The sequence below is a fragment of the Corvus moneduloides genome, chromosome 1 (assembly GCF_009650955.1).
Source record: "Corvus moneduloides isolate bCorMon1 chromosome 1, bCorMon1.pri, whole genome shotgun sequence".
NCBI classification, from domain to species: Eukaryota; Metazoa; Chordata; class Aves; order Passeriformes; family Corvidae; genus Corvus; species Corvus moneduloides.
Window position 1 is genome coordinate 44095011 of NC_045476.1, and position 12582 is coordinate 44107592.

General features: G+C 40.9%; 1 protein-coding gene across 3 annotated transcripts in view; it reads right to left on the reverse strand.

Moving 5' to 3' along the window:
* Positions 1–11194: 11194 nt before the first annotated feature.
* The window catches only part of LOC116443740 (ubiquitin-conjugating enzyme E2 E2), a 207153-nt gene continuing 205765 nt past the window's right edge, over positions 11195–12582 (reverse strand). For all 3 annotated transcript variants that reach the window (XM_032108224.1, XM_032108234.1, XM_032108215.1), the window contains exon 6: positions 11195–11976. In XM_032108224.1, the coding sequence (XP_031964115.1) occupies positions 11879–11976 (98 nt within the window). In that variant the 3' untranslated portion in view covers positions 11195–11878. The remainder of the gene's footprint in view (positions 11977–12582) is intronic.

A 12582-nucleotide genomic window follows, 5' to 3' on the forward strand; every position in this document is an offset into this window, starting at 1 on the left:
TGAAACCGAGGAAAGCAGCTATACAATGCTCATATTTAGATTCACTGAAGAAAATATTTTCATTTGGTACTTAACTGTATCCTTACACTTGGGTTTAAGCCACCCCTAAAATTGGCTCAGGCTGCCACAAAACAACAGCTTAAACCAATTTAATTGCTGTCTGCTGCAATCCCACCCGACTTCCCACTCCTGGATGCACATTCCCCATCTTCTTTCTTACGCCAAGTCTCTTGCTTGTCTAACCCTGGTCTGAGCCATTTGGGCATGCAAGCCAGACACACACCCTCAACACTTTAAAACCCACCCTTTTTCTACCGATTTAGCATGCTGGAGTGACTCGACACCAGGTCAGATGCACACTAGAGCCAGTGAAAAGAAAGGCGTGGAATTGCTCAACTGAGGCAGGGTGGGACCACGAGGTTCAGAAATATGACACCTCATCCCTGTAGTCCTGCTCCCTCCACCTCTGCCCAGCCCGTTTAATCCCATCCCGTGCTACATTATCCAAAGTTTAACCTGACCCTCCTCCCTAGACACACACACACACACACACACACACGGTTTCTGCGAGGTCAGTAAATTCACTCAGCTCAGCAAGAGTCCTTACCAGCATGGAAATGCACGACTGGAGGTGAGAAGGGCTTCTCCCTTTCAACATCAGGGAGCCATTAGATGATCTAAGCGGTGCTGTGGTGCTGTCAAGCCATATCCTCAGGCTTCTGCATGCATTTGAATCCCTGTTACCCTGAAATCCGGGCTACAGAATTAGAGCCAAAGATTTAAAATGAAGAGAATCGAGGAGCTGAGCAATAACCATGCTTCCCAGGAAGGCTCCCGCAACTTCGGCTATTCCTCCCTGTAGCAGCTGTTCTACCTGGTCATTCTAATAGCCCTGTTTTAAGATAACGATACCAAAGACTAAGTCAGGTCTTTCTGGAAGAGATGTAAGTCAATTTATGGGAAACTCAAAGACACTGAAGTAGCTGGAACCTAATAAAAATAAATGGAAAGGGAAAAAAAGAAGAAAAGAGAAGAAAAACAAAAAGAAAAAGGAAAAAGAAAAGAGAAAAAAAAAAAAAAAGAAAAGGCAAGAAAAAGCAAAGCCCTACAGCAAGAAGACAGCTGAGATTTCTGACAGGATACCCTTCACCCAGTCTGGATTTACCAGTGTTTTGTGACATAGACAGAGTCTTAAATACGAAGATAAGTGCTCATCTGTAAAGAAGTTTTCTCATACATTATGCAGCACCCTCTTCCATACTTCATATATATCTGTCTGTACCTATAAATAGAAAGGATGTCTCATGTACATTATCATATATTACAACCTCTGATGACGTGGTAAAGGAAAAGAAATAAACAAAGGAAGTAGTGTGCTTCACCAAAGCATGCAAACTCCACAGGGCCTTGGTTAGCCAGTATCAGGCAAAACAGTGCTGGAAATAGTACAAAAAACCAGTGGAAAAGCAAAACAGTGGGAGAAAAGACAGTAAACCGATGGGTTTGCTGCATGTCACACAAAAGACCAAGTAACCTTGTGAAGAGGCTAAAAGACCAAAAAGAATCTTAGCGTGCTTAAAACTGGAATATTGCACAAAGTGGCACGGCACAAGTAGGGAGAACAGGCCAGAGCAGGTCTGCTGGGCAGCACTGGGAGGAAGAAGACAGGATCTGCAATGCTGAGGCCAAATTCAGAGTCAAACCCCAACTCTCAGCCTGAAAGAGATAGGGACTAGGACTGCTAATTGCTTTCCTTTTTCAGAATGTGTCACCTCTGCATTGCTGGAGGGTTTCTTCCTTCAAAAAGGAAGAAAAATCTTCATTCTCACACATTTTATGAACTGATGAAATATCTTCACAACTTGTTTTCATCAGTGTTTACTTGTTTAGTATTTCAGCTTGACCACTGTGCCTACGGGGCTAATGAGCTGTGACTGGCAATACAATTAAAGATAGATTTGATGGCATCCTGGCGGACAAAAGTGTTTTAATTAAACTGAAAGAAAATTGTTGTTTATGGGCCAGGAGCCCATATTGAATAGAAAAAAGTAAGCCTTTTGATAGGAAAAATCGGTGCCACATCTAAAGGATGGGGAAACTGAGGTTTAATTCTTGGCTCTAGCAGACTTCCAGCAGAGCCCATTACTTCGGGCCAAGGGCATGTTTTGACTTGTTTTTTGGAAAATGTGGAGAGTTCAGTCTCAGCCTCCCTGTAACTTTCTGGCTATTTTCACTAGGGAGGGCTGAGCAGAGCCCAAAGGAAGCTCCACACTGGTTAGAATCAGCGCCACTTCCTAGTTCTCCCCACAACTTCACTTAACTGTAAAACTCAGAGCTCAGTTGTTTAAAGGCCAAGCTAAATCTGAACCAGCCAGGGTTACATTGAAAACCACAAGATTTATAAAAGGCAGTTCCCTCTCTCGCCCTGCTAGGGCTCAAAAAAAAAAAATAGCAAAACTTGCTTTGACTTTCCTAAGAGTAAAGTTAAAATGTCCAAGTTTGCTCTTTTAATCAACTTCAGTTACTTCTCACCAGCTTTGAAAATAATATAGTTTTGAGTATTGCTTGATTCATTGTGGAAGGAGATGGAAGGAGATTTTGGAGAGAGAAAGAATGGTAATGAATCAGTTTCTCCAAGGCAGAATTATCACATATAGGGATTTCAAGGCCAGGTAGGCAGCTTCCCCTGTTGAAGTTGTGCAACACGTTGCACTTAATTACTATATTATCACTTGCTTCACTTTGTCAGCTTTTACTGCTTGGTCTGAAAGTCCTCACTGGATGCCACAAGTTAATCAAAAAGACATTTTTCCTGTTTTTATTCAAGGGGTTCCTTTTGTTTTAGCCTTGTCAGAAAAAAAAACCAAAAGAGGGAAAAAAAAGGAAAAAAAAGTTTAATATTAACAATGTATATACCTCCACAGCTGTAATGGTATAGTTTATATCTGGAGTCTGACAAAACAATGATGTGTGAAGTCTGTGAAAGACAAAAGAAAACTAAAGTTACAAGACTGACAGTGTAGGCCATCTGAGTTCACCATGAGTGAATGAGAAGTGTAGAGGCAGAGGCTCATTTACACAAGAACTGAAGTTGATTCAAGGCCACCATTACCTCCCAGTGATCATCTCTCTTACAATTTAGATTTAAAAGCTATGGTGCTTTGCAGGTCTCTCATACTTTCTGTGGGTGTCCTTTAAGCTGCAGATAAATCCGTCCCATTTACAGTAAGCTTTCACCTGAAACAGAAAATACATCCTAAGGTTTTATCAACTGACATCTAACAACTGAGGCACCTCCTGCGGCTTCGGTTGCTGCAATGAAGCAGTGTTTTATTTTGCAAAAAGGCTCATACATAGAAATACTCATGATCCTTTCCCTCATGTGACATGACAGGTCAGAAGCATTGGTACCTCTGGTCCACAACCTCAGATGACACTGTTGCCTAAATACACATTGAGAATACATGGTTTTAGTTGGAGTCAACTCAGGAGCAACAGGAACACGTTTAAGCTCAGAGAGCCAGTCTAAAAAACCCAAAAATGAAACTAAAAAAAATTGCAACCAAATTTCAATAAATAGAAACGGAATCATGCCGTTAGGCAGCTCTCTTTAGCCTCAAGTAAAAGTCCTATTTACCCTGGCTCAACAACCAACTTTTTTGGTAGTCTTCTATGCATGACCTGGTCAGCACGGAAAGTCTTCACCCCTTACCCACTCTTCATCCAGCTTCCACCTCCAGGGCTGCCTGTTGTGGCCATCGGACCCAGAGAACAGGCCACAGAAAATCTCTGGAGCTCACTCCTCCACTTCTAGATCTCTTCCTCCTGGCAGAGCACAGCTGGTTAGAGCACCAGCCTGAACACATCACGTAGTAAATCAACACCTCTCTTTGCTTATGCTACTAATGATACCCCAGATTACTAGCACTGAATTGAATTTACTTTTCAGTGTGTTTTTTACATTTTGTTTTTCTATCAGCTGAAACAATAAAAATCAATTCCTGTAGGGCAATTTAATTTGGGTTTACATAGTGTTATATATTCAGATTTTCAGTTTTGCAACATTTGTGTGGCAAATCCGTGCAGGACTGTTTTTTAAGTACTTCTGTGAAATTAAAGTAAACCCATACTGAGGGCAGACACTTAAACAAGCAAAATACTTAAAAAACAAGTTAATATGAAGGAAAAACAATATAAGGGAGAAATGTTATTTGGCCAGCTGAAGGAGATTGGTGAGAGAGATCTCATACATATGCAAGAAATACAGTTATGCGTATAAGTATTTGGAGGACTGGTGACACAGATAAATAGTTTTTTTCTGATGAGTTTTGTATTAGAATTGATACAAAATACCATTGAAATCTTCCCCCCCCGGGCACAACTACCTACCATATAAAAGGTCTTGTTTGTGAAAAACATCTTCACATGCTGAGCTTTGTGGATCAAGGATGGCTGTGCAGATCTACAGGTTGTGTGTAACTCACAGGGTATGAATTTAACCATGGAGCAGGCTGGTTGAGACTGTGCATAGGTCTTGTGGTCTGTCCCTCCTGCTCAGGAAGGGTGGAGCAGTGTGGTAGCTGCTGTAGGGAAAAGGGAAGTAATTTCAACCACTACTTAGCACCCTAACCCTTCCCTGGAGAACTCCTGACTCTAAGATATTTTACTTTTCCCAAATGATTTAATAAAGACCTGGAGATATTTTTTTTTTCTCCTTGCAGATGGGCTTTCTGGGAGCAGGAATGTTTATTTGGAGGAGCAGGTCTTTAAAAGACAAGTATTTAGCGTTGGGAAGTTCAGACTGAGGAGTGATTTTACTTTAGCAGATTTAAATATTTCTAATAACTTTAATCATTCTTATTCAACAGCACGTATGAATTAGGCAACTAACATTTCAATATGTTTCTCTCTCAAGAGACAAGGCTAAAAATTCCAGGGCTATGTACTAGGTGTCTAGTGGAAGTTGCTTGTTCCCATTTTACCCTGGTGTAGTGCAACACTAGACATAAAAAAGCTGCTCTGTACTTCGGGATAATAATCTATGACTATTTTGATCCTTAATTCACTTATTCAGACAAGTTTACTTCTGCTAAACCTACAGAAAATTTCCACTGACATTTCCCCCTTTTTGAATTCCTAAGTGCATCACCATTAGTTCCTGTGAGTGTTATTTTTTTGATTTCACCTTCTGCACTGATGGAACCACCCTTCCCTTGTGGTCAGCACAGGAGATTGTTGTGCTTTCACCCACCACCACATTGCTGGGGGCACTTGAAGGTTGAACCAAACCCTCTTTGGTCTTGGAGGTGCCAGCCTATGTCCAGAGCAGGGATATGTATGTTAAAAATGCAACAATACACTCACATATCTGATCCTGGGGGCTCGGCAGGGCAGACACAGAGATGAGAGGAAAGGAAAGGATGTGTACATTGCTGGAGGATCTTGTACTGCATGAGTGCAGTGTTTATTTCTGTAATTACTTTTTGTTTCTTCTTGACATCTGACTGCATCTCTTGTCCTTCTTCCTCCAGCATTTCAGTGCCACCTCTGAAAATTAGACAGAGTGATCACACCTTACAGCTCCAACCAGCACATTAGTGGGGCTCGAGTGACTACCAGCATTATTTGTTTGCAGACTTCACCCAATCTTTTATTCAAATTGAAAGGAAGAAGTTACAAATAGGATTACATTTTTAAGAGAAGTAAGTCCACACGTGCTGCACTGCAAAAGAAATAGTCTTCTTCCTCTAGAAAACTATTGATCAAAGTTATTATAATTTGCATTTTTTTTAAGTAGATAAAATGGCAAATGTACATGGTAATGAAATACAGTGTTTTATGATGTATATTATGAAATAGAAGAGAATGAGATTATTTCTTTAAGCCTATCAATTATTAAATTATCATTAAAATGTATGTATATAAATAATTCTAAGAGACTTTCTGATTAGATTACCTTGATATGACAGAACACATTGTGATTATTCTTTGATGCTTTGCAATACGGATTTAAATTCTAAGTAGATTACAGGAAGATTTTCTTTTGAAACAGCAGCAAGAGGTAATGGGTGGACAATACCTAATGAAGCAGAACAGGAAACAGAAGCGACTTTTTAATTGACTCAGTTAGTTTCCTGTGTAAAAGATGACGAACTTACCACCATACAGATTTTTTGGGGGAAGCTTCATTCAGTTAATTAGATATTCAACATTCAGGGCATTTAATACAAACCGTTCTGCTACTACTTGCAATATTGGAAGACCAAAGGAGAGTGCTGTTGTGAACTTTGAGATCAGGAGATCTGCAGAGAGAGAATTTGTACCTTAGTGTAAGTGCTGAGCACCAGGAGGATTACATGCTCTTCCACAAAAAGGAGAATAAAGCAGGTTTTAATCTCTCATTTTGCAAAGATGGCAGCAATCTCTAGTGCTGGGGTGGACTTTTCCCTTCAGTGAGGTGTAGGAGCACCACACTGAGAGAGTGCTGTGCCAAACGGAGCTTGCAGCAGAGGTGACTGGTGTTTGCTGGGCTAAACAAGGGATTTGGGTGCCTGAAGCCTGAGTGAAGAAGCAGATTGAGGAAACGGGGAGCAGCAGAGAGGAGCAGGGATGAAGGCTGGATGTGGTCTAAAGGACAAAGGAAGCAGGATTTTTGCAGATCCTTGGCATTGAGCAGTGATTACTAGAGAAATGTTCACATAATTGAGAGGTGTCTGAGAAATGTAAGCGGGAGAGTTTGAAGGTAGGCAAGCGCACAGCTCAGCTGTGCTATCAGCAAGGTGCTTCCAAAGCTGATGAGCAAAACACTTCCTTTGCCCCATTTATGACAAGTGAAGAAAGGAGCAGGGCTCTATTGAAATATGTGTGGTAGGAGCCCCATTCATGTGAAGAGGCTCCATTCAGGGCCTTACAAAGGGTATGAGTCAACTGCAAAGAAAGGAGGCATTTCACAGAAACTGAAGTGTGACCCTTTGTTTTGCCTGACCCCAAGGTCCTCAGTGACACAAAAGGGGACCCCAGCACTGATTCTGCAGCAACAAATGCCTGTTGTGAGTAAGTGTATTTGAGGAGCAGTGACAAAAAGGAATGACCCGAGGTTCTTGTTTCCAGCCCTTGTTTCCCAAGGGACTGTCAAGGAGGGAGTCCTGAGTGCAGCCTCACTAAGGTGAAGAGATGAGAGTGCTGGAAAGCTCTTCCTGGTGGATGCATTTCCCTTGAAAACCTCTCCCTAAATGCATGATCTGATCATCCATGTGTACAATCAGGACACCTGGATAATGAAGTTTTTGGATTTCACTCTGCAAAGTCTATAGAAGTAAAAGCACCTTTTATTCAGCTGTTACGTGAAGTGGGATTTTTCTAATTTAGGACTGGCAAGGGATTAGAGCGTCTTAGTAACCCTGTCTTTGTTTTAACCTTCCATTAGCCCATGACTACTTTTTTTCACAATCAAAGTACACATGAAAGGGATGTTTTGCTTTGCTCTTTTCATTATTCCAGAGAGCTGTAGTCCCTATTAAAGTTCATGATGGCATTAGGGTGCAGAATGATGGATTTAAAGGTATCATAAAACTCTTCCTGGTAAGTAGTAGTCCCCAAATATATTCCAGTTGTGACCAGAGAGAGGCTGCTGGAGGCATCCCAAGCAGCCATGCATTGGCCCTCTGCAGATCCTTTGAGCTGAGGAAATTCATTTGCATATGGATGCCATGCTAAGGAGGCCAGCCCGGATTTCATTACTGCTAATGATGTGTGTGGGAGAAGTGATTTAGTTTATAGCCAGTGACAGGCATGGTACAATGGGGAAGTACTTACTTCATGCAAAGCTCTTTCTTGCTTCTAAGACCTAAAAATCAGGGGATTTCAAGCAGCTCCAGTGTTACAGACCTGGTGTGTTCATGACCATGAACAGAGCTGTGACTGAGGCAAGGGAAGGAGGGAGAAGGAAGCATCAAGATATAGTATTGATGCCACGGAGGAAAGGACAGGAAGAGAAATGAAAGGGAATGAAAAGCAGAAGAGAAGAAAGACCAACAGAGGATGGAAAAAACCAGCAGGGAGAACTGGCTGTGCAGGAGCTGTGGCTGCCAAGGCTGGACGTTTGGACTTGGGAGGTGACAGAATTTTCACTGGGTCTTTGCTATAGTTTTCACAATTCAAAATGCAGGCAAGCACTTTGGGCCAGGGTAAGACGTAAGATCTTCAGAGACAAGTTTCTGAAAACTGGAAAGGAAAAAAGGGACCCCAGGATAACACTGGAGTTAGAGTAGCTGGGAGTTGCCTTATTGCCTGAAGGCATCTTCCTGCTCCGCGGGAGTCACCTCTGCTTTCCTGTTGTAATAGACATTGCCTCAGGCAAGGGGGATCGGAGAGGGGCCTGGGGGCAGATTCTTGGCATCTGCTTCAGGGGTCAAAGGGACTACTATGCTTAGGCAACTTCAGGAAGGGCTTTTTGAACTGGCATCAGTGTCTTGGGTGGCCTCTCAGCTGTGCATAATAAATCCATCAAGCAGAAGAAAGGATCCAGAAAGAAGGAATGAGTGAGTGAGGGGAGTAAATCAGAGGGATTAAGGCACACCATACCAGCATGCTGAGAGTGTCTAGAGCATGCACTGCCCCCAGAGGATGTGTCAGGACAGAATTTAAAACGTTGAGAAGGCTTGGAGCAGGAACCCAATTCTGGGGTTTATGGGTCCTAACATCCCTTGTGTTTTATACTCTCCCTCTATCATTGCACAGGGTAGCAGGGAAGAAGGCCTGTGAGCTGCGGCCCATAGCTTGGGCATGGGATATGACCATCCATCTGCAGCTCACAATACGAAAACCTGAACAATGGTCTTTCAAGAGGAATCACTCCTGCCTTATTCATGGCACAGCAGCTGGTTGTAATGAATTTCAACTGTTTGGCTGCAATCACCCACAATGCATGCAATCAAAAGGGTTATGGCCCTGGTCACTCCTTCAGCAGCATGGAAATGCTATCTCCAAAAATACAGGATGGTTTTGGGAACCTTGATTTAAGCATTGTTGTTCTGCAGTTTTCTGAAGAGGGAAATCAGCCGGTCAGTTGGACAGGGGGATGTGAACACCACTTCAGTAATCTGTGAATGGGGAATGCAGTTTGGAGAGCTCCCTGATTTGTGCTCCGAGTTGAGCTCAAAGGGAATGGAACAGTGACATTTAGCTGGGGTTACTAGAAATTAAATATTGTTTACTTGATATTGCAATTGAATTCAGAACAGCTGTAAGATGTCTGTAAAGAACAAGCCCCAGTTTTAGCATTTGTGTGTCCCTGAGAAAATACTGAGATTTGCTGAACTGACGGCCTTTGTATGTGGTTTTAGGCCAACTGTATGCTCTTGAATGTTTTAGTATGTGCAAGTAATTTGAAGATCTTCATACCCAGCTGTCTGGAAACAGCACACAGACTTCACCAACTAGTAGAAATTAGAAAGGTTATTTATCATAAAAGAAGAAGCACAAATCAGCTAAATTTAGAGAGGATCTGAAGAGCAAAGGTGAGACAAAATAACATGCCTTATTTCCTAGATCCAGGGGGAAAAAAAGGAGAAAAAGAGGTTATGCCAATGCATTATTTTTACTGGGCCTCTATTGGCAGACAGAATTGTGTTGGGGATGGCTCATTTCTCCTCAGCAATAACAGCAGGTTTTAAATAATGCTTCATATTTCCCAGGTTTAGCAGATGAAGAAAAGTAATTACTTGGGAGGCAAATAGAGCAGATTTGCAAATAGAGGAGAATGTTTTATGGCCAGACTTGCAAAGATTTGGCTCCTGCAGATGCATCTGCTTTAATCAGTGTGGGTTGATCCTGGCTGATTATTTTTTTTGAGATCTTCATGGTTCTTAAGGCAGTAGTTTTATATTATCCAGGATAATGTGACTGTACAGCTTCACAGAGAGGGCAACTCACTTGAAATTTCAAACTGCACAGCTTTTGAACTGTAAGAACTTCTGGCTCAGAGAAGTCTGGGGTTTGTATTTTGTTTTTGAAATGTCATTGTTCTTTCATGTCTGTATTTAGGATCCATTGGCCTCTAAATGTTGTATGGCTGGGCTTGTAAACACTTGGCTTCTACAGACACCAGAAGACTCTCTATTTGCTTTGATCAAGAGAATATGATTATTTCTTGGAGATCCCCGTGATTCTTGGGGTGGTAGTTATAGACCATCTACAACTACATCAACGTTCAGCTTTTCTTGAGGAGGAGGGCAACTCACCAGCAGATTGAAGCTGAATGTCTGCTCAGCTTATTAGCAAATGGCTGAGAGAAAAACAAAAGAGCCTGGAAACACAGCAATGCAGTGGTGGGTGTGGAGGCCCTGTGGTGTCACCTTGACTGCTTTAGATTTCATGAGGATTGAATTAGGGTGGAGTGTGATGGGATTGGGTCTCCTTGTATGTTTATAGTGACCCTGTTGTAATGTATCTTCTTTAAGATAAGATCTTCTTTAAACATAAGAGGCAAGGAGAGAGGGGAGAGGGCAGGCAAGCACTGTATATAGCATCTGTAACGTTTAATTATATGAGACAGGGATTTTCCAATATGCCTTGCAACACAAAGAACATTCAGCTATCAGCATCACACTATGTATTTTCTAAATCACAACACCCACACATTTCCTTAGCCAAGTAGAAGTTTTCCCTCCATGGCTGCATATCTAAAATTAGCCTGAAGGTCAAATCTGAATAGAAATACCCTTACCATTGAATGTGCTGGGAACGATTGGTGCAATGGGCTCAATTTTCCCATTGAAAACCTTCATTTATTTTTTTAAATAACAGTTACTTTTACAGTCAAAGAGCCTGGAGAAAGGCAAAATGAGGCCTGCTGTATAAAATCAACATCAATATTCTGCTTTCACTGCAAGGCTATTTTTATAGCCAACTATTTTAAATGTAACAAGATGGATATAGTGAAGCCACAGTGTAAAAGATGCAGCAAGAGGCTTCTGAATAGCAAGGCTGCGCACAGACAGGTGAAAGAAAGGCCTTGAAATTTGGAAGATGTTTGTATTTGAAGACAGACACAATGAAGAATTCTAAGTTAAGGAATGCATTGATGAGAAGTGAATAGTTCAGGTCTAAAAATAGTTTTTTAACCTGCAGTTATATTATGTGAGGACTAAGCAGCCTATGCTGCACAAATGCAAAAGCACCGTCTTGCAAGAAGTGCATTTATCAGCCACAGTGTTTTATTGAGTGCTTTAATAATACAAGTGTACATCAACTGATCCACAGTCAAAAGTGGCAGGTCCCTAAGAAATTTACAAGCACTTTTTTTTGTTTTTTAAGTAAATCAAAATACATATTAATTTGTTCAATGCAATAGCCTTTTGTGTGGGAAACAGAAGGCTAGTGATAAACACAGTCTTAGTAATGCACAGTGATTCTTGATTTTAAGCTTTTATACAAAACTTGTTCCCAGTAGCATGCACCCACCATTAAAGACTTCAGTACAAAAAAATAACCCTAAACACTACATTTAAGTAGAAACGAGATATAGTTCTGAATTTGTTTGTTTTCCCCAAAACCACATGAAAGAAAAAAAAACCAACCCCACACATTAATACAAAGCTTTGTGATAAAGCTCTATACTATTACAGATCCAACATTCTTTGCACTGATAACCAAAATTCCCTGTCTACATTTGAGGGAAACAACTTTCAAGTTAACAGAACAAAAAAAACCCAGAACAAATAAAAATAAAAATAAAACAAACAAACAAAAAGAAGTAAGGACAACCTTTTGTCACAAAATGGTTCAAAATTTAATAAAAAATAAGAATGAAGGGAAGGGCTATTGATGCACTTAGTGAATGTGCTTGCACAGGTCCAGCAAATCCTAGAGGAGGTTCCTATGTGGCGTATCTCTTGGTCCACTGTCTGGCCATTCTGTCGTGCTCTGCTCTGTTAGTCATGTACTGAGTGGCAATGCTTCCAACCAGGGGGTCAGCTGAAAAGGAAACACAAACCGTGAAACACGCGTCAGCCTTGGGAGGATGAAAAAAGCTATTTTCAGATCCACATTCCTTCAGTTCTCTTAGGTCTAAATGCAACAAGGTGCCTACATATAAGAGCCTTGCTTTCAAAGCATGGATGGAAGAAGAGCAGGGGGAAATGGATAGTAGTTAGCTATACATGCCTGGCAAAGATATAACTGAAACAATTTTCCAAAGTTCTACATCACAAAAAAATGGTCCAATAATTTTATTTTGAGCTAAAATTCACCTTCAGGTGATGTAATTTATTTATGGTATTAGACTCCCACAAGTATATATATTCTCACCTAAGAAGAGGATGAGATCTAATTCTATTATCAGGTTCAATGTTGGTTTTTTTTTTTTTTAATACTTTTAGTTTCAAAGCATAAAGAAATATAAGGAATTAGGGCAGTAAGTACTATTTTGAATGCAACAGAAGTTAATTCCAAATTTTGGGAATTGTTATTTAATTTATGGGATCTTTCTGAGCATTCATATGGCCAGAATGCTGCATGATATGACCTGGATCTATGAATTACTTCACAAATAATTAATCCAAACCAATCAGTCCCCTGAGA